Here is a 25,995-nt window from a genome sequence, read left to right as displayed (position 1 = left end):
TAGGATCAAGATTTTTGGAGCTCTTTGTTCAGTGGATCAGATGTTTGATGAAGCTTTGTGTCTATCTACCACCACTACTGTTTTCAGTTTATTTGTTACTGACTGTGGCAGGACACCTCTGCCTCTGTTTCACTTTATGTTGCTGGTAAATAATATGGTTGTAGTAGTAGGCTAAAATGACTAATTAAAAGGGCAGAGCTTTAAGAGACATTTTAGCTTTTATATTTTTATAAGATATATTTTTTGTAAGAACCACAATGAATAAATATATTTCAGTGAATAACTTATTGTTCAAATCTGTATATAAATATGTACTTAAAGTGTTGTAATTATATTGTAAAATGGATGGATGGATGGACGTTTATAACAAAACTGTTATTATTAATTAGTAAGTATAAATTTTTTGAGCCTTTTTAGAGAAAATCATGTCATTGTAGTAAATTATGCAAATTACTCGATGATGTCATGGTGACCACGCCCATAGCCACACCCATAGCCACGCCCCCACCGCCACAGGTATCATGGCAGTTTATGGGAAACACTGTATATATAATATACCGTATTTTTCGGAGTATAAGTCGCACCGGCCGAAAATGCACAATAAAGAAGGGAAAAAACATGATTCCAAAGTCCCAATTAGGGCCTCTTTCCTACGAATCCACCTGCGAATGTCAAACTAAAGGGCCTTATCTTATCATGTGCTCAAACTGGAATACCACTATTTACTTAAACCCGGTGGCTTGCTTTCTCCAAGGTGAATATGAAACATTCGCCATATGCGAAACATAACGTGAGCTAATTAATTCACTTCAAAAGAAAGTAAGAGTAAAGTTGCTAACAAGAAAAAGTTTGCAAATGAGAGCAAGTGCTTGGAGCAAAGATGGAGGGAGTAAAAGAAGAATGGTTTGGTGTGTGTGTGTGTTTCGGAGCCTCGGGCCCGGCAGCCTAAAAAAAGGAAGCACAGAGGCTACGATCTTCCTGTAGCGTCCTTTACGAGCCGTGAGCTAAAGCTAACACCTTGAGGTTATTAACACGGAACACAACACACACACACACACACATAAACACAGCAGAATAATCAAATGTAAAAACGTGCTCTGCGTACACTAGTGGTTTATTTTAAGCTACAGCTCTCATTATCTTTGATTAGCATGAGGATCATTAAAAATTGAGAATGCCCGACAACGTGTGGCGCTCAAAGACAACTACAAGTTTGATAAGAGTATGGAAATAAAGAGAGGTGGGCTCTAAATAATTCCCCCTTCATTTGAGAGAGGAGACGTATGCAAATGATGCTGTATGTAAGTGGTGCAAGCCTAAATGTGACATTTTGTTTTACCATTCTGACGTGTTTGATCAAAAAAATACAATCATTACACTCACTGATAGCCTTGCAGACTTTAATTAAAGTGTCACTTTAGCGTTTTTAATAAAAGTGCTGCTGCTCTATGTAGTTAAAGGCCTACTGAAATGAATTTTTTTTATTTAAACGGGGATAGCAGATCCATTCTATGTGTCATACTTGATCATTTCGCGATATTGCCATATTTTTGCTGAAAGGATTTAGTAGAGAACCATCGACGATAAAGTTCGCAACTTTTGGACGCTGATAAAAAAAGCCTTGCCTGTACCGGAAGTAGCGTGACGTCACAGGTTGAAAGGCTCCTCACATTTCTCTATTGTTTACACCAGCAGCGAGAGCGATTCGGACCGAGAAAGCGACGATTACCCCATTAATTTGAGCGAGGATGAAAGATTTGTGGATGAGGACATGAGAGTGAAGGACTAGAGTGCAGTACAGGACGCATCTTTTTTCGCTCTGACCGTAACTTAGGTACAAGGGCTCATTGGATTCCACACTCTCTCCTTTTTCTATTGTCGATCACGGATTTGTATTTTAAACCACCTCGGATACTATATCCTCTTGAAAATGAGAGTCGCGAACGCGAAATGGACATTCACAGTGACTTTATCTCCACGACAATACATCGGCGAAGCACTTTAGCTACGGAGCTAACGTGATAGCATTGTGCTTACATGCAGATAGAAACAAAACAAATATGCCCCTGACTGGAAGGATAGACAGAAAATCAACAATACTATTAAACCATGGACATGTAACTACACGGTTAATGCTTTCCAGCCTGGCGAAGCTTAACAATGCTGTTGCTAACGACGCCATTGAAGCTAACTTAGCAAACGTCATCATACATAGACGTTTTCAGCCGGAAGTTTCGCGGAAATTTAAAATTGCACTTTATAAGTTAACCCGGCCGTATTGGCATGTGTTGCAATGTTAAGATTTCATCATTGATATATAAACTATCAGACCGCGTGGTCGGTAGTAGTGGCTTTCAGTAGCCTTTAACATCAAATAATCAGCACTGTCAGCCTTGTCTGATAAAACTATTAATATCTAAGTTTTTATCATCGGTCTGCCAACAAACTGCATGAAACTGTAAAATGTGTCATATACTGCACCGTATTTTTCGGAGTATAAGTCGCACAGGCCGAAAATGCATAATAAAGAAGAGAAAAAAACATATATAAGTCGCACTGGAGTATAAGTCGCATTTTTGGGGGAAATGTATTTGATAAAAGCCAACACCAAGAATAGACATTTGAAAGGTAATTTAAAATAAATAAAGAATAGTGAACAACAGGCTGAATAAGTGTACGTTATATGAGGCATAAATAACCAACTGAGAACGTGCCTGGTATGTTAACGTAACATATTATGGTAAGAGTCATTCAAATAACTATAACATATAGACATGCTATACGTTTACCAAACAATCTGTCACTCCCAATCGCTAAATCCATGAAATCTTATACGTCTAGTCCAGTGGTTCTTAACCTTGTTGGAGGTACCGAACCCCACCAGTTTCAAATGCGCATTCACCGAACCCTTCTATAGTGAAAATAAAATGTTGGGTTTTTTTCAAATCAAGACAAAGTTTTATGTTTTTGTAACACTTTAGTATGGGGAACATATTCTACGTAACAAAGACTTAATTAGAGTTTTTTGGACACTAGGGGAACATATTCTAAGTAACAAAGACTTAATGTAAAGTTTTTTGGACACTAGGGGAACATATTCTAAGTAACAAAGACTTAATGTAAAGTTTTTTGGACACTAGGGGAACATATTCTAAGTAACAAATACTTAATTTAGAGTTTTTTGGACACTAGGGGAACATATTCTAAGTAACAAAGACTTAATTTAGAGTTTTTTGGACACTAGGGGAACATATTCTAAGTAACAAAGATTTAATTTAGAGTTTTTTGGACACTTGGGGAACATATTCTATGTAACAAAGACTTAATGTAAAGTTTTTTGGACACTAGGGGAACATATTCTAAGTAACAAAGACTTAATTTAGAGTTTTTTGGACACTACGGGAACATATTCTAAGTAACAAAGACTTAATTTAAAGTTTTTTGGACACTAGGGGAACATATTCTAAGTAACAAAGACTTAATGTAAAGTTTTTTGGACACTACGGGAACATATTCTAAGTAACAAAGACTTAATTTAGAGTTTTTTGGACACTAGGGGAACATATTCTAAGTAACAAAGATTTAATTTAGAGTTTTTTGGACACTAGGGGAACATATTCTAAGTAACAAAGATTTAATTTAGAGTTTTTTGGACACTAGGGGAACATATTCTAAGTAATAAAGACTTCATTTAGAGTTTTTTGGACACTAGGGGAACATATTCTAAGTGACAAAGATTTCATTTAGAGTTTTTTGGACACTAGGGGAACATATTCTAAGTAACAAAGACTTAATTTAGAGTTTTTTGGACACTACGGGAACATATTCTAAGTAAGAAAGATTTAATTTAGAGTTTTTTGGACACTAGGGGAACATATTCTATGTAACAAAGACTTAATGTAAAGTTTTTTGGACACTAGGGGAACATATTCTAAGTAACAAAGACTTAATTTAGAGTTTTTTGGACACTAGGGGAACATATTCTAAGTAACAAAGATTTAATTTAGAGTTTTTTGGACACTAGGGGAACATATTCTAAGTAACAAAGACTTAATTTAGAGTTATTTGGTTAGGGTTAGGGCCAGGGTTAGAGGGTTAGTGTTATAATAAGGCCATGCCGAATAAGGCATTAATAAGTACTTAATAATGACTAGTTAAGAGCCAATATGTTACTAATTTGCATAATATTAAGCAACTAATTAATGGTGAATATGTTCCCCATACTAAAGTGTTACCATGTTTTTTTTTGCTGGTGCACAAAATGAACCGTGCATGAACATCACCTTGTTCAAACAACAAAACCAACACAGTGCATAAACTCACAACAAATTACACACCTGCAAATCAGTGTGACTTCTGCTGTTGCCGTATCCGTAATACGCCGATAAGGAGAAGTTTTTATTTACACGATGAGTCGGGTGTGTTTTGACCTCTGCCGAACCCCTGAGCCCGACTCACCGAACTCCTAGGGTTCCATCGAACCCAGGTTAAGAACCACTGCTCTAGTCTCTTACGTGAATGAGCTAAATAATATTATTTGATATTTTACGGTAATGTGTTAATAATTTCACACATAAGTTGCTCCTGAGTATAAGTCGCACCCCCCGGACAAACTATGAAAAAAAACTGTGACTTATAGTCCAAAAAATACAGTATGTCTCTCACTGTAGACACACAGTCTTAAAATCTCTCCACACCTCTGAAGTGTGTGTGGGTGTGTGTGTGTGTGTGTGTGTGTGTGTGTGTGTGTGTTTGTGTGTGTTTCTGTTTCCAGTTTTCCTTTCTTATATTGTTACAACAAGGCCAGTGTCAATAAAAGTGTGTCAACACACTCAAGGCGGTTGTCACGGCACTCCATCAGTTGCCATGGTGAACGAGCGGAGATGTACAGGACTGATTGTGGATGATTGAATGTGTGTGTTGGCGTCAGAGAAAGCAGCAGCAGCAGCAGTAGTAGAAAATGATAGACAACCGAAATGCTGACATAGTTAGAATATAATCATCACAAGATATATATATATATATATACATATACTGTATATGCGCACTTGAGTAATATAAATATAATGGAATAGAATTACTGAATGTATTTTTAATCTGCTGTCACTTTGACTTTCCCTAGGAACAACAGAGGAAAATAAACTTGCACCTATTTTTTGGGTTGTGTAATATTGCGCAACGTGCCTGTTAAATAAACAAGTAAAAGAAAATAAACACCCAAACGGAGAGAGTGGTGTTTTGGTGGCACAACCCAAACACCCCCGTTACTCCACCGTGACTATTTTTTTAGCAAATTACTTTTTAAAATACTTTTAAAATGTGCCGCACTTTGAACACCGCTGCTATAAAGCCTTCTGTTAAATTCCCTGTTTAAAGGCCTACTGAAATGCGATTTTCTTATTTAAACGGGGATAGCAGATCCATTCTATGTGTCATACTTGATCATTTCGCGATATTGCCATATTTTTGCTGAAAGGATTTAGTAGAGAAAATCGACGATAAAGTTTGCAACTTTTGGTCGCTGATAAAAAAAGCCTTGCCTGTACCGGAAGTAGCGTGACGTCACAGGTTGTGGAGCTCCTCACATCTGCACATTGTTTACAATCATGGCCACCAGCAGCGGGAGCGATTCGGACCGAGAAAGCGACGATTTCCCCATTAATTTAAGCCAGGATGAAAGATTCGTAGATGAGGAAAGTGAGAGTGAAGGACTAGAGGGCAGTGGCAGCGATTCAGATAGGGAAGATGCTGTGAGAGGCGGGTGGGACCTGATATTCAGCTGGGAATGACTAAAACAGTAAATAAACACAAGACATATATATACTCTATTAGCCACAACACAACCAGGCTTATATTTAATATGCCACAAATGAATCCTGCATAACAAACACCTCCCCCCTCCCGTCCATATAACCCGCCTATACAACTCAAACACCCGCACAACACACTCAATCCCACAGCCCAAAGTACTGTTCGCCTCCGCAAAGTTCATACAGCACATATATTTCCCCAAAGTTACGTACGTGACATGCACATAGCGGCACGCACGTACGGGCAAGCGATCAAATGTTTGGAAGCCGCAGCTGCGTACTCACGGTACCGCGTCTGCGTATCCAACTCAAAGTCCTCCTGGTAAGAGTCTCTGTTGTCTCAGTTCTCCACAGGCCAATGGTAAAGCCTGACTGTCATCTTTCGGGAATGTAAACAATGAAACACCGGCTACGTGTTTGTGTTGCTGCAGCCGGCCGCTAATACACCGCTTCCCACCTACAGCTTTCTTCTTTGCTGTCTCCATTGTTCATTGAACAAATTGCAAAAGATTCACCAACACAGATGTCCAGAATACTGTGGAATTTTGCGATGACGACTTAATAGCTGGCCACAATGGTGTCCCAAAATGTCCGCTACAATCCGTGACGTCACGCGCAGGCATCATCATACTGAGACGTTTTCAGCAGGATATTTCGCTGGAAATTTAAAATTGCACTTTAGTAAACTAACTCGGCCGTATTGGCATGTGTTGCAATGTTAAGATTTCATCATTGATGTATAAACTATCAGACTGCGTGGTCGGTAGTAGTGGCTTTCAGTAGGCCTTTAATGTTTGCGGTATGTTTAAAGAAAAATCTTCAAATGTATATATTATTTTCTTTATTGAAAGTATCAAATGTGCTATTCAAAGTCTGGTCAAATACACAGGTGGTTGAAATATAGATTGGACGGCTTTCAATCTACGCTGTGACTAAATTGTTCTTATTTGAAACACAACACGAGAATGTCTGCTATAATATTAACCTTCTGTCTGTTTACAAAATGCTCAATGCTACCAAAATATTCATTAAGAACATCTCTGCAAAACATCCGGCGACATCCGTCTCCCGCATCTAATGCATAAATAATATTGCTGCGGTTCAAGTGGAAGTCCCAGCACTGGTGTATATATACTGTGCGTGTAGTCAGGCAGCAATAACTCTTCCTTCCATCATGTGTTTGACAAAGAAAATGAGGTCTACACAAATAAGTTTGTATTTCTCGCTTTCTCTCTCTCTCGCTGTCTTGCAGGTTTCTATGGGAAAGGCTGCACAGATGCTTGCCATCTGAACCCGTGTGACAATGAGGCTCAGTGCCACAGGAAGCCCACCTCGTCGCATGGATACACCTGTGACTGTGGAGACAACCACTATGGACAGTACTGCCAACACAGGTGTGTGTTTGTGTTTGTGTGTTTGTGTGTTTGTGTGTGTGTGTGTGTGTGTGTGTGTGTGTGTGTGTGTGTGTGTGTGTGTGTGTGTGTGTGTGTGTGTGTGTGTGTGTGTGTGTGTGTGTGTGTGTGTGTGTGTGTGTGTGTGTGTGTGTGTGTGTGTGTGTGTACTCCTTACCCTTTTCTTATTACTACTCAAAAGCAAGGCGGGTGTTTTGATCCAAATAAATCAACATCGGCACATTTTCTTAAATATCTGACCGCACAAGTGATTGGCAAGATAACTGCGTCAAACATGGTTTTGATTGATTGATTGAAACTTTTATTAGTAGGTTGCACAGTGAAGTACATATTCCGTACAAATGACCACTAAATGGTAACACCCGAATACGTTTTTCAACTTGTTTAAGTCGGGGTCCACTTAAATTGATTCATGATACAGATATATACTATCATAATACAGTCATCACACAAGATAATCATCAGAGTATATACATTGAATTATTTACATTATTTACAATCTGGGGTGTGGGATGTGGAGGGGGGGGGGGTTTAGGTTTGGTTGTTATCATCACTTCAGTCATCAACAATTGCATCATCAGAGAAATGGACATTGGAACAATGTAGGACTGACTTGGTAGGATATGTACAGCAAGTAGTGGACACAGAGAGAGAGATCAGAAAGTATAAGAAAAAGTATAAGAAAAAGTGTCTACATTTGATTATTTACAATCCGAAGAGGTATGATGTGGAAGGGAGGGTGTTAGTTTAGGATTGAAGTTGCCTGGAGGTGTTCTTTTAGTGCGGTTTTGAAGGAGGATAGAGATGCCCTTTCTTTTACACCTGTTGGGAGTGCATTCCACATTGATGTGGCATAGAAAGAGAATGAGTTAAGACTAGGGATGTCCGATAATGGCTTTTTGCCGATATCCGATATGCCGATATTGTCCAACTCTTTAATTACCGATACCGATATCAACCGATATATACAGTTGTGGAATTAACACATTATTATGCCTAATTTGGACAACCAGGTATGGTGAAGATAAGGTACTTTTTTAAAAAATGAATCAAATAAAATAAGATAAATAAATTAAAAACATTTTCTTGAATAAAAAAGAAAGTAAAACAATATAAAAACAGTTACATAGAAACTAGTAATTAATGAAAATTTGTAAAATTAACTGTTAAAAGTTAGTATTATTAGTGGACCAGCAGCATGCACAATCATGTGTGCTTACGGACTGTATCCCTTGCAGACTGTATTGATATATATTGATATATAATGTAGGAACCAGAATATTAATAACAGAAAGAAACAACCCTTTAGTGTGAATGAGTGTAAATGGGGGAGGGAGGTTTTTTGGGTTGGTGCACTAATTGTAAGTGTATCTTGTGTTTTTTATGTAGATTTAATAAAAAAAAAAACAAAACAAAAAAAAAAACGATACTGATAATAAAAAAAACGATACCGATAATTTCCGATAATACATTTTAACGCATTTATCGGCCGATAATATCGGCAGACCGATATTATCGGACATCTCTAGTTAAGACCTTTGTTAGATCGGAATCTGGGTTTAACGTGGTTAGTGAAGCTCCCCCTGGTGTTGTGGTTATGGCGGTCATTTACGTTAAGGAAGTAGTTTGACATGTACTTCGGTATCAGGGAGGTGTAGTGGATTTTATAGACCAGGCTCAGTGCAAGTTGTTTTACTCTGTCCTCCACCTTGAGCCAACCCACTTTAGAGAAGTGGGTAGGAGTGAGGTGGAATCTGGGGTGGAGGTCTAGAAGTAATCTGACTAGCTTGTTCTGGGATGTTAGGAGTCTAAATTTGAGGGTTTTGGAGGTGCTAGGGTACCAGGAGGTGCATGCGTAACCGAAAAAGGGTTGAATGAGAGTTCCCGCTAGAATCTTCATGGTGCTTTTGTTGACCAGAGAGGAGATTCTATAGAGAAATCTCGTTCGTTGGTTGACCTTTTTTATTACCTTGGTTGCCATTTTATCACAGGAAAGATTAGCCTAGTTTTATTTCTATACTATTGTTTTTATTGTCTACTCAATGGCCTAGTGGTTAGAGTGTTCGCCCTGAGATGGGTAGGTTGTGAGTTCAAACCCCGGCTGAGTCATACCAAAGACTATAAAAATGGGAGCCATTACCTCCCTGCTTGGCACTCAGCATCAAGGGTTGGAATTGGGGGTTAAATCACCAAAAATGATTCCCGGGCGCGGCCACTGCTGCTGCCCAATGCTCCCCTCACCTCCCAGGGGGTGGAACAAGGGGATGGGTCAAATGCAGAGAATAATTTCGTCACACCAAGTGTGTGTGTGACAATCATTGGTACATTAACTTTAACTTTTAACTTTTGTGAAAATGTGATCAAATTGCTCCTAAATGTATGGGTTTTTCCTCGCTCCTGTATTACTATTGTTTCCGGAAATTGACAAAATCAATCAATCAATCAAAGTATATTTATACAGCCCTCAATCACAAGTGTCTCAAAGGGCTGCACAAGCCACAACGTCATCCTCGGCTCAGATCCCACATCAGGGCAAGAAAAAACTCAACCCAATGGGATAACAATGAGAAACCTTGGAGAGGACTGCAGAGGTGGGGGGTCGGTGCAATGGATGTCGAGTGGATCTAGTTAATATTGTGAGCGTCCAGTCCATAGTGGATCTAACATAATAGTGTGAGAGTCCAGTCCATAGTGGATCTAACATAATAGTGTGAGAGTCCAGTCCATAGTGGATCTAACATAATAGTGTGAGAGTTCAGTCCATAGTGGATCTAACATAATAGTGAGAGTCCAGTCCATAGTGGATCTAACATAATAGTGAGAGTCCAGTCCATAGTGGATCTAACATAATAGTGTGCGAGTCCAGTCCATAGTGGATCTAACATAATAGTGTGAGAGTGCAGTCCATAGTGGATCTAACATAATAGTGTGAGCGTCCAGTCCATAGTGGATCTAACATAATAGTGAGAGTCCAGTCCATAGTGGATCTAACATAATAGTGTGAGCGTCCAGTCCATAGTGGATCTAACATAATAGTGTGAGCGTCCAGTCCATAGTGGATCTAACATAATAGTGTGAGAGTCCAGTCCATAGTGGATTTAACATAATAGTGTGAGAGTCCAGTCCATAGTGGATCTAACATAATAGTGTGAGAGTCCAGTCCATAGTGGATCTAACATAATAGTGTGAGAGTTCAGTCCATAGTGGATCCAACATAATAGTGAGAGTCCAGTCCATAGTGGATCTAACATAATAGTGAGAGTCCAGTCCATAGTGGATCTAACATAATAGTGTGCGAGTCCAGTCCATAGTGGATCTAACATAATAGTGTGAGAGTGCAGTCCATAGTGGATCTAACATAATAGTGAGAGTCCAGTCCATAGTGGATCTAACATAATAGTGAGAGTCCAGTCCATAGTGGATCTAACATAATAGTGAGAGTTCAGTCCATAGTGGATCTAACATAATAGTGAGAGTCCAGTCCATAGTGGATCTAACATAATAGTGTGCGAGTCCAGTCCATAGTGGATCTAACATAATAGTGTGAGAGTGCAGTCCATAGTGGATCTAACATAATAGTGTGAGCGTCCAGTCCATAGTGGATCTAACATAATAGTGAGAGTCCAGTCCATAGTGGATCTAACATAATAGTGTGAGCGTCCAGTCCATAGTGGATCTAACATAATAGTGTGAGCGTCCAGTCCATAGTGGATCTAACATAATAGTGTGAGAGTCCAGTCCATAGTGGATCTAACATAATAGTGTGAGTCCAGTCCATAGTGGATCTAACATAATAGTGAGAGTCCAGTCCATAGTGGATCTAACATAATAGTGTGAGCGTCCAGTCCATAGTGGATCTAACATAATAGTGTGAGAGTCCAGTCCATAGTGGATCTAACATAATAGTGTGAGAGTCCAGTCCATAGTGGATCTAACATAATAGTGTGAGAGTCCAGTCCATAGTGGATCTAACATAATAGTGTGAGAGTCCAGTCCATAGTGGATCTAACATAATAGTGTGAGAGTCCAGTCCATAGTGGATCTAACATAATAGTGTGAGAGTTCAGTCCATAGTGGATCTAACATAATAGTGAGAGTCCAGTCCATAGTGGATCTAACATAATAGTGAGAGTCCAGTCCATAGTGGATCTAACATAATAATGAGAGTCCAGTCCATAGTGGATCTAACATAATAGTGTGAGAGTCCAGTCCATAGTGGATCTAACATAATAGTGTGAGAGTCCAGTCCATAGTGGATCTAACATGATAGTGAGAGTCCAGTCCATAGTGGATCTAACATAATAGTGAGAGTCCAGTCCATAGTGGGGCCAGCAGGAGATCATCTTGAATGGAGACCAGTCAGCAGCACAGAGACGTCCCCAACTGATGCACAGAGGAGTGGTCCAGCCTGGGTCCCGACTTTGAACAGCTAGCGCGTCAACGGTGGTCATCTAATAACCTCTCCACGCAGGAAAGGGGGGAAGAGCAGAAAAGAGACGGCAGATCAACTGGTCTAAAAGTGGGGTCTATTTAAAGGCTAGAGTATACAAATGAGGTTTAAGATGGGAAGACAAGAGAAAAATGGCTTTCGAATAAGGAAAAAAATACACATGTAATATCAGTATTATTAGGTATGTTTCTTCCAACCTGACTCTAGACTGCTGTGTGCTCATTTAGGATAGACCACCAGTGTCCAAGGGGGTGGTGGGGCTCTCCCACCTGTGGACCTTGTCACTGTGATGCCAACAAAGGGTTTGACCCCGACTGTAACAAGACCAGTGGACACTGTCAGTGCAAGGTAAGGAACACACACACACACATACTGGTTATCATTTGGAATGGGGACCAAGTTTTTGATCATCACTTGTGGGGACCACCCTTTCTACAGGTTGTGGAGGCATACAAAAATTAGGTAAAATGGCCACTGCCCAGTTAGCTCATGCACGTCTTTAAATCTCTGTATTGATGAAGTACCGTATTTTTCAGAGTATAAGTCGCTCCGGAGTATAAGTCGCACCAGCCGAAAATGCATAATAAAGAAGGAAAAAAACATTTATAAGTCGCACTGGAGTATAAGTCGCATTTTTGGGGGGAATTTATTTGATAAAACCCAACACCAAGAATAGACATTTGAAAGGCAATTTAATTTTAATTTAAAATAAATAAAGAATAGTGAACAACAGGCTGAATAAGTGTACGTTATATGAGGCATAAATAACCAACTGGTATGTTAACGTAACATATTATGGTAAGAGTCATTCAAATAACTATAACATATAGAACATGCTATACGTTTACCAAACAATCTGTCACTCCTAATGGCTAAATCCCATGAAATCTTATACGTCTAGTCTCTTACGTGAATGAGCTAAATAATATTATTTGATATTTTACGCTAATGTGTTAATAATTTCACACATAAGTCGCTCCTGAGTATAAGTCGCACCCCCGGCCATACTATGAAAAAAACTGCGACTTATAGTCCGAAAAATACGGTAATGTGCTGATCATTCTTACTGGGGACTCTGGAGAAAAAGAGTTAATATGGTTCATGGGGACCAAATTTAAATAATTTTGCATAATTCACACAAATTTGTACGTGACTACTGAGGACCATTTAAAAAATAAAAGTTCAAATGAAATATGACATGATCCTCAGAATACAGCACTACAGCTGTCCTCTTATAGGAAGTTTCACCACTTAAATGTTCAAGCAAATCTCACACTCAAACTAACCAGTAAACATGTTTTATGGGCCAAAGCTTAAAAATCACGTAGGCATCTTCAGAATGGATCTGACTATCATGTAAAAAGGTTTCCCTTTAGGGGACCTGTTTTTTTGTCCCCATACCGTCAGAGGTCCCCTAAAGGTGACTGTGTAAACAGAGCGATGTCCCCATTAACACACACACACACACACACACTTATTATAATCCTATAAAAAATATGCTATGACACTAACTACCACCTAACTTGTTTGGCTTGTGCATGTACATTAATGTTGTAGTTGCTACATTGGAAAACAGTCCACTTATGAGCACGTTACTGTGCTTAACGTGACCTTTTTTCATTTGAATGAGAAAAATGTCGCATTCTGACAGACTCGGGCAGGGGTCGGCAACCCGCGGCTCTAGAGCCGCATGTGGCTCTTTAGCGCCGCCCTAGTGGCTCTGTGGAGCTTTTTCAAAAATGTGTGAAAAAATGGAAAAAGATGAGGGGAAAAAAATATATTTTTTGTTTTAATATGGTTTCTGTAGGAAGACAAACATGACACAAACCTCCCTAATTGTTATAAAGCACACTGTTTATATTAAACATGCTTCACTAATTCAAATATTTGGCGAGCGTCGTTTTGTCCTACTAATTTTGGCGGTCCTTGAACTCACCGTAGTGTGTTTACATGTATAACTTTGTCCGCCTTTCTAGGACGTGTTTTATGCCACTTCTTTTTCTGTCTCATTTTGTCCACCAGACTTTTAACGTTGTGCATTAATGCACAAAGGTGAGTTTTGTTGATGTTATTGACTTGTGTGGAGTGCTAACCAGACATATTTGGTCACTGCATGACTACAAGCTAATCGATGCTAACATGCTATTTGGGCTAGCTATCTGTACATATTGCATCATTAGGCCTCATCTGTAGCTATATTTGAGGTCATTTAGTTTCCTTTAAGTCATCTTAATTCAATGTATATCTCATGACACACTATCTGTATGTAATATGGCTATTAATTATTTGCGGCTCCAGACAGATTTGTTTTTGTATTTTTGGTCCAATGGGTGAGGGCCGACATCCGGGCAACTGAGCTACATACGGGTTCTTCGAGCCATAGCAACCAGACTGGCGTTGAAAACAAACCGTTGCCATTACTCTTTAACCTGTCGACCTACGCTGGTTAAACCCGTCATTCTGCCTCCAATATGCCGAAAAACTGTGTTGCTTTTGGTTGTGCTAACCACAACTGGAAACAGGGAAAACAAAGGTTGTATTTTGTTCTGCCAAAGCGTGATAAAAGCCCACAGAGACGAGACAAATGGCTCGCAGCTTTACAACGGGAAAACGAACGCTTCTACTTGGACGTCAAGCAGAACGCCAAAGGCCGCTTCTTGAAGATAGCCGAAGTCTATCTAAGTGGCAACAAGAGCCGCCTCACGCTGTCTATGTCGGTGGCGGTCGAGTTCCGCGACTACTTGGGGGACTTCATCGAACACTACGCCCAGTTGGGTCCCAGCAACCTGGGCATGGTGCAGGATGAGCCGCGGCGGGCCCTGAAAAGCGAGTTCCTAGTGCGGGAGAATCGGAAGTACTACATGGACCTGAAAGAGAACCAGCGGGGACGGTTCTTGAGGATCCGGCAGACCGTGAACAGGGGGCCCGGCTTGGGGTCAGACCATCGCGCTCCCGGCGCAGGGACTTATCGAGTTCCGCGACGCTTTGGCCAAACTTATTGACGATTACGCCGTGGACGAGGAGCCTGCGGAGCTGCCGGAGGGCTCGTCGATGACTGTGGACAACAAGCGCTTCTTCTTCGACGTGGGCTCCAACAAGTACGGCGTGTTCACACAAAGTTGTTGATAACTTCCGCGTCTCTTTCTTAGTAGCGCGCAGGCTAAGCTAACTAGCAAGCTAAGCTAAGCCTGAGAAGCTTTAAAGTTCACTGAAACGAGTCTGACGCAAATAATACATTTTCGTTTTTTCACACGATATGCGAATAAGTAAAAATGCGTAAATGAAGGATTTAACGCCGACTTCCAAGCCACAACGCTCGTTAAATGCTTTTTCTGTCAATGCTGTGTTCGCTGTGAGCTGGTTTGTTTTCAACGAATTCCCGGTTGCTAGGGGATTGGTAGGCGGAAGTGACGTAGGTCCGCCCTCACCCATATGGCTCTTTCGACATTTTGGGTTGCCGACCCCTGGCCTAGGGTCTTAACCAAAGTCAGTACACAGGTATCACTAATCTTATGTGTCTGTATTGACTTCTCTTTTGCGCGTCTATCCTGTCTTTAATCTGAACCTAATCTCTGCTACCTGGCGATAACACTCACACAGGTCGTACACGCACTGTAGCCCCAGGCAGATAATACAATATGGAAGATTTCCCCCAGTATCATACCCAATATGTTTCTTGTATTGTCATGATGCTATCAGGGGCCAATAGGTGGCATGTTTATTTTGGATCCACACGGTTTAGGTCAGGGGTGTCCAAACTTTTTCCACTGAGGGCCGCACACGGAAAAATTAAAACATGCGGGGGCCATTTTGATAGTTTTCATTTTCAAAACATAACAAAATATATGGATTTTGTTTGTTTTTTACCTTTAGGGCTCCCGGGGACCATAAAGGGTCTAAGTCATTAAAATGTTAAAAACAAGTCAAATTATTATTTTATTTTTATATATAACGCTTACAGTAAATCTGTACAGTATATCAACTTCAGGTTGATATAAAGTTTAAAAAAACAAAAAGGTTTTATGCCTTTTCTGTCAAAGACAACTTTGTTTTTTATAATAAAACTGAAATATGCAGTATTTCCCCCACTGCCCAAAACATTCAGAAAGCAATGATGTGAAGTAATTAGAGCCTTAAAAATATCAATAATGCAGGACACCATTGATTTTAATTCATTATTATTTTTGAGTTATCACAGTGAAAAGATAAATATTTGGGATCCAAAAGGTGCTCCACTCAGAAAGTGATACATTTTTATTAGTTTTTTTTTACTTTCAACACTTAAGTTACGAGCTCAACTTCAGATATATCTGTCCATTTTACGTTTGAACTATTATTTTGTCTGTTTTATGCTCTTTTGTCCAATAAAATGTTGATGTTTTTGTATGGCAACCACACAATATATGAAATATTTCCCACATAAAACATTTTAAAGTGAAATATTTGAAATAAATGGAGCCTTGAATAGGTCAATAATTCATTATAACATTGTTTTTTTGTTTTTTTTTGAGCAATGGCAAAAAAAGAAAAAAGAAAGATAGACAAAAGAAAAAAAAAGCCTGCATGGTAGCTTTGTGTCAACATTGCAACTTTTTCTAGTTAGATTTCACCTCATTCCACTTTTTTAAATGTTTTTTTTAATTTTTGCAATAGCATTTCCAGAATGTGTGGCGGGCCGGTAAACAATTAGCTGCGGGCCGCAAATGGCCCCCGGGCCGCACTTTGGACACCCCTGGTTTAGGTCATCATCATCCATCACCCATAAAACTATTATTGTGGTCCTCGTTAGACATAGAAATGTGTTATCAGGACATATTATACATTGCTTAAACATAATGGTCATTCTCTTTGCGTGCATTTATCCCAGTGGTATTCTCATTAGTTTCACTTGAGCAAAATTACATCATTTTTATGGAGCCGCACATTCCAGTGATATAATTGTCTGTTATTTGCAAAACGTAAATGTATTAACGCAATTACAACATTATCTAGATGTACTGTATAACCTAGTGAGCCTTGAGGTTGGCAAAGGGAAATGTTTAAGTCTAATTTATTTGCGCACTGCAGTCGTCAGCGCTTTTAATTGTGTAATTTCCCTACAAGACTCAACATGAATGCAGTCCAATTACTGCTAGTTAAGGTTAGCACAAACACACACACGTTCAAATATCCAATTGAGTTACCCGTGAGTAGAGATGTCCGATAATGGCTTTTTTGCCGATATTCCGATATTGTCCAACTCTTAATTACTGATACCGATATCAACCGATACCGATATATACAGTCGTGGTATTAACACATTATTATGCCTAATTTTGTTGTGATGCCCCGCTGTATGCATTAAACAATGTAACAAGGTTTTCCAAAATAAATCAACTCAAGTTATGGAAAAAAAAAATGCCAACATGGCACTGCCATATTTATTATTGAAGTCACAAAGTGCATTATTTTTTTTAACATGCCTCAAAACAGCAGCATGAGGAGGTTGAGGTCGGCGGGGTTGAGGTGGAGGGAGGGTTGGGGGGGGGGGGGGTGTATATTGTAGCGTCCCGGAAGAGTTAGTGCTGCAAGGGGTTCTGGGTACCGTATTTTTCGGACTATAAGTCGCTGTTTTTTTAATAGTGCGACTTATATATGTTTTTTTTCTTCTTTATTATGCATTTTCGGCAGGTGCGACTTATACTCCGAAAAATAGTTGTTGATAGTTGTGTTACGGTGCGGATGTTCTCCCGAAATGTGTTTGTCATTCTTGTTTGGTGTGGGTTCACAGTGTGGCGCATATTTGTAACAGTGTTAAAGTTGTTTATACGGCCACCCTCAGTGTGACCTGTATGGCTGTTGACCAAGTATGCCTTGCATTCACTTGTGTGTGTGAATAGCCGTTGATATTATGTGACTGGGCCGGCAAGCAAAGGCAGTGCCTTTAAGGTTTATTGGCGCTCTGTACTTCTCCCTACGTCCGTGTACACAGCGGCGTTTTAAAAAGTCATACATTTTACTTTTTGAAACCGATACTGATCATTTTGAAACCGATAGCGATAATTTCCGATATTACATTTTAAAGCATTTATCGGCCGATAATTGTTAATGTTATAGCGTCGTCATTTCCTGTGTGTCCATTTGGAGTATACCAGTGTTTTGGTAGGCCTATGGGGCAGTGCTGATTGAGCCCTCACAAATCTGCCCAGCAACAGAGGACCGTGCAAACATGACCAGAAAAAATAATCTGAGGAATTCCACTTGTTTTCGCTCCTACATGCATGCATTGGCAACTAAATAGCACCGTTTTTTCCGGTGTTTTTATTTTTTAAATTTTTTATTTTACATGTAATACAGAGCAAAGGTTTTATTGGGAAATAGTTGCCTAAGTTTATATTTGTTTTATAATATTTACAGTGTTTTGGAGTAATTTCCTGTGTATCGGTGTGGAATACGGCAGCTTTTTTTGCGCACAATGATGATTGAAAATAGAATAGAATAGAATAGAATAGAATTGAATGGACTTTATTGTCATTATATTTGCATATAACGCGATTAAGGACTCCAATTTAAGGTGCGGTAGTGGAAACGAATATGGAATAAAAATAAATCACACAAGTAGTAATGAAGATAAAAAATAAGAATTTATATAAACAGACTACTATCCAATAAAAACAATAAGCAGTCCTGTACAATATACACAATACTGTAAAATATACAGAACAAAACAAGAGTACCAGAGTAATAAAGTAATAACAATCAGCGTTGGACGTATTGCACTCGAAGGGTAATATTGCACAGTAGGGTATTAGGGTAGGATATTGTATAGGGGTGAATTATTTATTACAAGTTTGATTGAGTCCTAAGATCTCTGCTTAGCAACAGTGAAAAAACATGACTGGGAAATCTTAGCAATTCTGTTTTCCTAAATTAATTTCTGCTGCGCCGCTCCCAGTCTTTGGAACGCTCTCCCTGGCCACCTGAGGGCACCACAGACTGTGGATGCTTTTAAAACAGGCTTAAAAACCCTTCTTTTTGGAAAGGCCTTTTTTTTTTAGATATATGCATACTAGTTTTAGCTATTTTGCTGTTCTAGTTTTTTTTTTTTTTTTTTAAATTTTATTATCTTTTTATTTTGATACGCTGTAGCACTTTGAGGTTGTTTGCTCAATGTAAAGTGCTTTTTACAAATACAATCTATTATTATTATTATTATTATTAATTGTCGAGTTTTATCATGATATACTGTATATATATATATATATAAATATATAGTGTCATCTTTTTCCCAAAGTAATCGATGTTGGCTTTCGCAAAGTCTGCATTGTTGTTGATGGGGAAGGGATCTGTGGTTCCTACCTCTACATCACGGATCATGTGACTGCCTTCCTCAGTAACTCTCAAAATGGTACCAGAATCTCTGTGAGATCGATACTACTTTGATCATATCTATTTTTTTCGCAAACTTTGGAAGTCTTTAGATGTCATACATCAGATATAGATATGATAATAGCTTCAATATAGAAGCCACTTCTTGTTTCACTGGTACTTTAAAGGGGAATTACACTTTTTGGAATTTTGCCTATCGTTTAAAACAGTGGTCCCCAACCACCTGGCCGCGGACCGGTACCGGGCCGCGGACCGACTGGCACAAGAATTAAAAAAAAAAAAAAAATGTATTTCTAAAAAAAAAAAAAATGAAATCAACATAAAAAACACAATATATACATTTATATCAATATATATCAATACAGTCTGCAGGGATACAGTCCATAAGCACACATGATTGTATTTATTTATGTAAAAAAAAAAAAAAATTTTTTTTTTTTTTTTTTTTAAATACCCCCCATCCCTCCCCCACCGGTCCGTGGGACAAATTTTCAAGCGTTGACCGGTCCGCAGCTACAAAAAGGTTGGGGACCACTGGTTTAAAATCATTATGCAAGACATTACAAGGGGTGTATTTTTTTATTCATTCTAAATATTCAATAAATGCAATCTAAAGTCCGCTTACAATGGAGCTTATTGAAGCCACTCTATTCTGCCAATAAAGCCCTTAACATCCAAACACTTATAGATGATGTAAGTATATATGTAATGTAATAACAGGCACATTTACAATACCATTTAATATTTACGTATTATGTTTATTTTAAGCAATCATTTCAAAAACGCACCCCAACGTTAACTTTATTTTCAACACCATTACCGATTATTACTCACTGCAGACTTTATGAGAGCCAACAAACATAATAAAACATCACTTACTGTACAATGTCTGCTGTCATTAGAAGGCAGACTGCTAGGATGTTCATATATTCCCATTTAGGTGAAGAATGGCCACAGTCCTCGCGAATAAAAGGTGGGTGCAAACAAGCGTCTTTTTGCGTCATTCTCGCCATTTCCCGGTCTAAATTGGCTGTCAAACTGCACCAACTTGTCAGAATACATCCCCCAGGCGAGAGGCATGAATTATGATCTACTTTTGTACAATAAAGTTTCAAGCAGCTGATCATGTCAACATTTTCACACAAGCTAGTGATCACGGCGGCGCTATAAATAGTGCGTCTGCGTTAGCGCTTGTAATAACAATATCACTAATACTTGGTTAATATTCAACTCACGAAATGTAAATGGAGTATTGTTGATGGGATTTTTTTTACTGGGTTTTATGGGCGGAATAGAGGACCTACCATTGGCGCTGCTGTAAGCAAACTTTTATTTACGTTTATTTCCGAGTTAGAATGCATGAAGGAAAATACATCCGTTGTCATGTCTTTCATAATAATTTTGAACGATAGGCAAAATTCCAAAACAAGTGCAGTTCCCCTTTAAATGAGCAGAATAAAGCATTTTGCCTCCCTGTCTTCATTAATATGCAAAATATATGCGGATCATCAAAACACCCACAATACTGGGAGGAGAAGATGCAAATATTTTATACAGCACACGGAATTTGATTTATCAGCACTCATTGCTATTTTTGGTTGCACTATTTCACGTTTTATTTATTACGTTTGAAAAGGACCCAAAAACTGACACAGTTACACACACGGCTGTGATAGAGAATCTTCCTACGTGTGCATTTCAATATTTTTAGACGGGCATAAATACAAAAAATATTAGACATATTGTCTATTCAGCAACATCCTTTTATAATTTCATAGCTGCTAGATGATTAAGGGCTGATTAAACCAAATTCAATTGTTTTGGTTTCTTTTAAATTGGATGGTTGTTAACTTATTTAAGTATGTATTTTTCGCGTCATGAGCACAGTAGTGCGACCTCCCTCACATGCACCTTCAGCGGTAAAAAAGTGTTGTCAATGTCGATGCAGTGCACGACTGCTTCTAAAATGCCCATAAAAAGTGGTACATGTCTCCTGCTTGTTTGAAAACATAGCAAAATGCCACAAGTAGAAACATGATAACATGAATGTGTGGTAAATGAGAGCGTCTCCGTGGTGATGCCCCGTAGAGTAGACGCAAAATCCACATTAAACTAAGGCGGGTTGCACCACTTCTCAATAGCACACGCAACACGCCCACTAACAGTACACGCTTTTATAGGCTGTTTAGCACGATGTATTCAGATCTCAGTAATATAGGCCTTAGGTGAAATAATTGAAGTTTTGGTATGAAACCAACCAAAAAGGTTGGTACTTTTTTCACACAAAAACGCCACTAGGTGCATGTTGGTGTTTTTCCTGCATTATTAGAAACTATATATACACTACCGTTCAAAAGTTTGGGGTCACCCAAACAATTTTGTGGAATAGCCTTCATTTCTAAGAACAAGAATAGACTGTCGAGTTTCAGATGAAAGTTCTCTTTTTCTGGCCATTTTGAGCGTTTAATTGACCCCACAAATGTGATGCTCCAGAAACTCAATCTGCTCAAAGGAAGGCCAGTTTTGTAGCTTCTGTAACGAGCTAAACTGTTTTCAGATGTGTGAACATGATTGCACAAGGGTTTTCTAATCATCAATTAGCCTTCTGAGCCAATGAGCAAACACATTGTACCATTAGAACACTGGAAAGATAGTTGCTGGAAATGGGCCTCTATACACCTATGTAGATATTGCACCAAAAACCAGACATTTGCAGCTAGATTAGTCATTTACCACATTAGCAATGTATAGAGTGTATTTCTTTAAAGTTAAGACTAGTTTAAAGTTATCTTCATTGAAAATAAGGACATTTCAATGTGACCCCAAACTTTTGAACGGTAGTGTGTATATATATATATATATATATATATATGTATATATATATATATATATATATATATATATGTATGTATATATATATATATATATATATATATATATATATATATATATATATATATATATATATATATATATATATATATATATATATATATATATATATATATATATATATATATATATATATATATATATTAGGGGTGTAACGGTACACAAAAATTTCGGTTCGGTCGTACCTCGGTTTAGAGGTCACGGTTCGGTTCATTTTCAGTACAGTAAGAAAACAACAAAATATACATTTTGTGGTTATTTATTTACCAAATTTGTAAACAATGGCTTTATCCTTTTAACACTGGGAACACTATAATAATTATGCCCACGTTAATCAACATTAAACTGCCTCAAGTTGTTGCTCAGATTAAATAAAATGCCAAAACTTTTCTTCTACATATAAAAAGTGCAACATTAAACAGTTTCAAGTCAACTCATCATGCTTAATTTATTACAGCACTTGGGAAGCCTGTGGTTGATTTTTATTATGTAAATGTTATATTTTTTATCAACATGTGATAGCAGGGACCCTGCCATTCAAAAGTAGGCTGCGCCATTACTAATGATTAATGTAACTATAGCTGAAAAAATAGTACAATAGCAATAGGAGAGACTATTCATCCCTGAACACCATGGAGTTCATGTAGGCTTAATGATGCACTTACATTATTATATCAACTATCAGAGACAGAAACTCTTCATTTAACATAATGTCCTTTTTTGCTGCTTCAACACAGCTCAATCAACACAGAAAAAGGTCAAGTGAAATAACAGACAGACAGGGCTTTGCTGTCCGTAACACACACACACCGCAAAGTGAGCTAACGTTACGCTAAAAGCGAATTAGCCTTCACCTCAAGCCAGGACTGCGAGCGAGTTGAACTGCCTTTTATATTTCTAGAAGGTCAACGGGCTCATAGTGATGTTACTAGTAGTTGACTGGGAGGTGTTTATTATAATCTGGGCAGAGTCCGCTGCCTGATGCTTACTTGCTAAACGCTAAGCACTGACTACATGCGCTCTGAATACGCACTGCTGATTGGCTGTTACCGCTCTGAATACGCACTGCTGATTGGCTGTTACCGCTCTGAATACGCACTGCTGATTGGCTGTTACCGCTCTGTTTGTAACCAATCAGATGGTTGTGTGGGTGGGACAATGCTGGGTGCTGTGTAGAGTCCTGACAGACAGGCAGAAGGAAGCGGAGCAGCTTGTTAAGACTTTAGCTTAGGCGGTTACTTAATATGTTCGTGTGGAAACTCGTTCGGTACACCTCCGAACCGAACCCCCCGTACCGAGACGGTTCAATACAAATTCACGTACCGTTACACCCCTAATATATATATATATTTATTTATTTATTTTTTTGCATCAGTAGACACTTGACTCTGGGACATTTCACATTGGTCATATGATATTTGTGTGAATATTTTCAGGAGTTTCACTATCGTCCACGGGGCTCAGACAGCTGCCTGCCATGTGACTGCTACCCGGTCGGCTCCTTCTCGCGGACATGTGACCCCGAGGCCGGCCAGTGCCAGTGCAGGCCCGGTGTGATCGGCCGCCAGTGCAACACCTGTGACAACCCGTTTGCGGAAGTCACCAACTCAGGGTGTGAAGGTGAGAAAAGCGGAGTTTCCATGACACTCCGATGTTTGTTCAAAAGTAACAAGCATCATTTGTGCACTCGTATTAAATTCCAATGCTGGCATCAAATAAGTTGGCAAGCCTTTTTGGCTTTGGAATATTCAATCAGCTTTGTAAGAGGAGGTGCATACAATTAAATACAACATAATTACGTGTAGTTTGGCACTTGAGAATGAATAGAACATTAGCTCTTTGAACTGCTTTAATTCCTGTTTACGAGTGAAACTAGTTTGAAGGGTCATTTCTAAATTCATACTTAAAAGCTTTACAGAACATTTGAGGTCACTTTTCAATCTTTTTAACTATAGTTAAACCTCATTTCTGCTTTCATTTAGGGATGTCCGATAATGGCTTTTTGCCGATATCCGATATTCCAATATTGTCCAACTCTTTAATTACAGATACCGATATCAACCGATACTGATATATACAGTCGTGGAATTAACACATTATTATGCCTAATTTGGACAACCAGGTATGGTGAAGATAAGGTCATTTTTAAAGATTAAAGTTAAGATTAAAGTACCAATGATTGTCACACACACGCTAGATGTGGTGAAATTTGTCCTCTGCATTTGTCCCATCCCCTTGGGGAGCAGTGGGCAGCAGCGGTGCCGCGCCCGGGAATCATTTTGGTGATTTAACCCCCAACTCCAACCCTTTGTTGCTGAGTGCCAAGCAGGGAGGTTATGGGTCCCATTTTTATAGTCTTTGGTATGACTCGGCTGGGATTTCAACTCCAACCTACCGATCTCAGGGCGGACACTTTAAAACAATAATAAAATAAAATAAGATGAATAAATTAAAAACATTTTCTTGAATAAAAAAAGAAAGTAAAACAATATAAAAACAGTTACATAGAAACTAGTAATTAATGAAAATGAGTAAAATTAACTGTTAAAGCTTAGTACTATTAGTGGACCAGCAGCACGCACAATCATGTGTGCTTACGGACTGTATCCCTTGCAGACTGTATTGATATATATTGATATATAATGTAGGAAGCAGAATATTAATAACAGAAAGAAACAACCCTTTTGTGTGAATGAGTGTAAATGGGGGAGGGAGGTTTTTTGGGTTGGTGCACTAATTGTAAGTGTATCTTGTGTTTTTTATGTTGATTTAATTAAAAAAAAACAAAAAAAAACGATACCGATAATAAATAAACGATACCGATAATTTCCGCTATTACATTTCAAAGCATTTATCGGCTGATAATATCGGCAGGACATCTCTACTTTCATTCCCTTGAAAGGACCACATAATTAGGTTCACAATATAATTAATGTTAAACAATTGACATACGTATTATGTTCATAGTTGAGATAGGTCCTTATGTATTCCAGACATGTTTTAAACTAAACAAAGACTACTTGAAAATGGAGTATAGTTGAGGGTGACACAATGAGGGTGGAAGGAACTGATGAAAAGCAACGCTGTGCATGAGGCTGAACCATCAATTGTCTTTTGTAGTTTTTGATGTGGTTTTAACTTTTGAACCCTCCGATCCGTCTTTCCATCCATCCATTTTTTACTGCTTGTCCCTTGTCCCTTGTCTGCTTGTCGCGGGGGGTGCTTTTACTTAATATAATGCGATGAGTGGATTTCTGCAACAAAAACAAAACATTTTGATATAACCAATGACTTAATGGCCGGCATAGCTCGGTTGGTAGAGTGGCCGTGCCAGCAACTTCTGCCATCCTAGTCACTGCGGTTGTGTCCTTGGGCGAGACACTTTACCCACCTGCACTGCAAAAAGTCAGTGTTCAAAAACAAGAAGAAAAAAATTACAAACGTTAGGGGCATTTTACTTGAACTAAGCAAAATTATCTGCCAATAGAACAAGAAAATTAGGCTTGTCAAGACTTTCCAAAACAAGTAAAATGAGCTAACCTCAATGAACCCAAAAATACCTTAAAATAAGTATTTTCTCAAACAAATATGAGACCTTTTTTCTCAATATGTTGAAAAATATTCTTAAATGAAGTAAATGCTAGTGCCATTATCGTGACATAATGATATGCGCTCGGCATTACATTTCTTGCATTTTCCCATTGATAACATGACATCATCGCGCCAAGTGCGTGCTCTTTCAGTCAATTAGTGTGCAAGAAATATATATATATATATATATATTATTGATTGTGTGTGTATGTGTGTATTTATACATGTTTATATATATATATATACATAACATATACATATGCATATACATATATTTTTATACATATATATATATATATTTATATATATATATATATTTGTATGTATAAAAATATATGTATATGCATATGTATATGTTATGTATATATATATATATATATACACATGTATAAATATACATAATTATATTATATACACATATATATATATATCTATATATATATATATAAATCAGTATATATATATATATATA

General features: G+C 38.3%; 1 protein-coding gene across 4 annotated transcripts in view; it reads left to right on the top strand.

The window, feature by feature from the left end:
• celsr3 (cadherin, EGF LAG seven-pass G-type receptor 3) overlaps positions 1–25,995 on the top strand; it is a 218,832-nt gene that overhangs the window by 122,089 nt on the left and 70,748 nt on the right. For all 4 annotated transcript variants that reach the window (XM_062054455.1, XM_062054456.1, XM_062054454.1 and 1 more), the window contains 3 exons: positions 7,063–7,204; positions 11,900–12,020; positions 23,369–23,552. In XM_062054455.1, coding sequence (XP_061910439.1) covers positions 7,063–7,204; positions 11,900–12,020; positions 23,369–23,552 — 447 coding nt within the window. The remainder of the gene's footprint in view (positions 1–7,062; positions 7,205–11,899; positions 12,021–23,368; positions 23,553–25,995) is intronic.

Source organism: Entelurus aequoreus, linkage group LG07, assembly GCF_033978785.1.
Source record: "Entelurus aequoreus isolate RoL-2023_Sb linkage group LG07, RoL_Eaeq_v1.1, whole genome shotgun sequence".
NCBI classification, from domain to species: Eukaryota; Metazoa; Chordata; class Actinopteri; order Syngnathiformes; family Syngnathidae; genus Entelurus; species Entelurus aequoreus.
The sequence above is the reverse complement of the archived record's forward strand: the minus strand, read 5'-3'. Positions and strand labels throughout refer to the sequence as shown.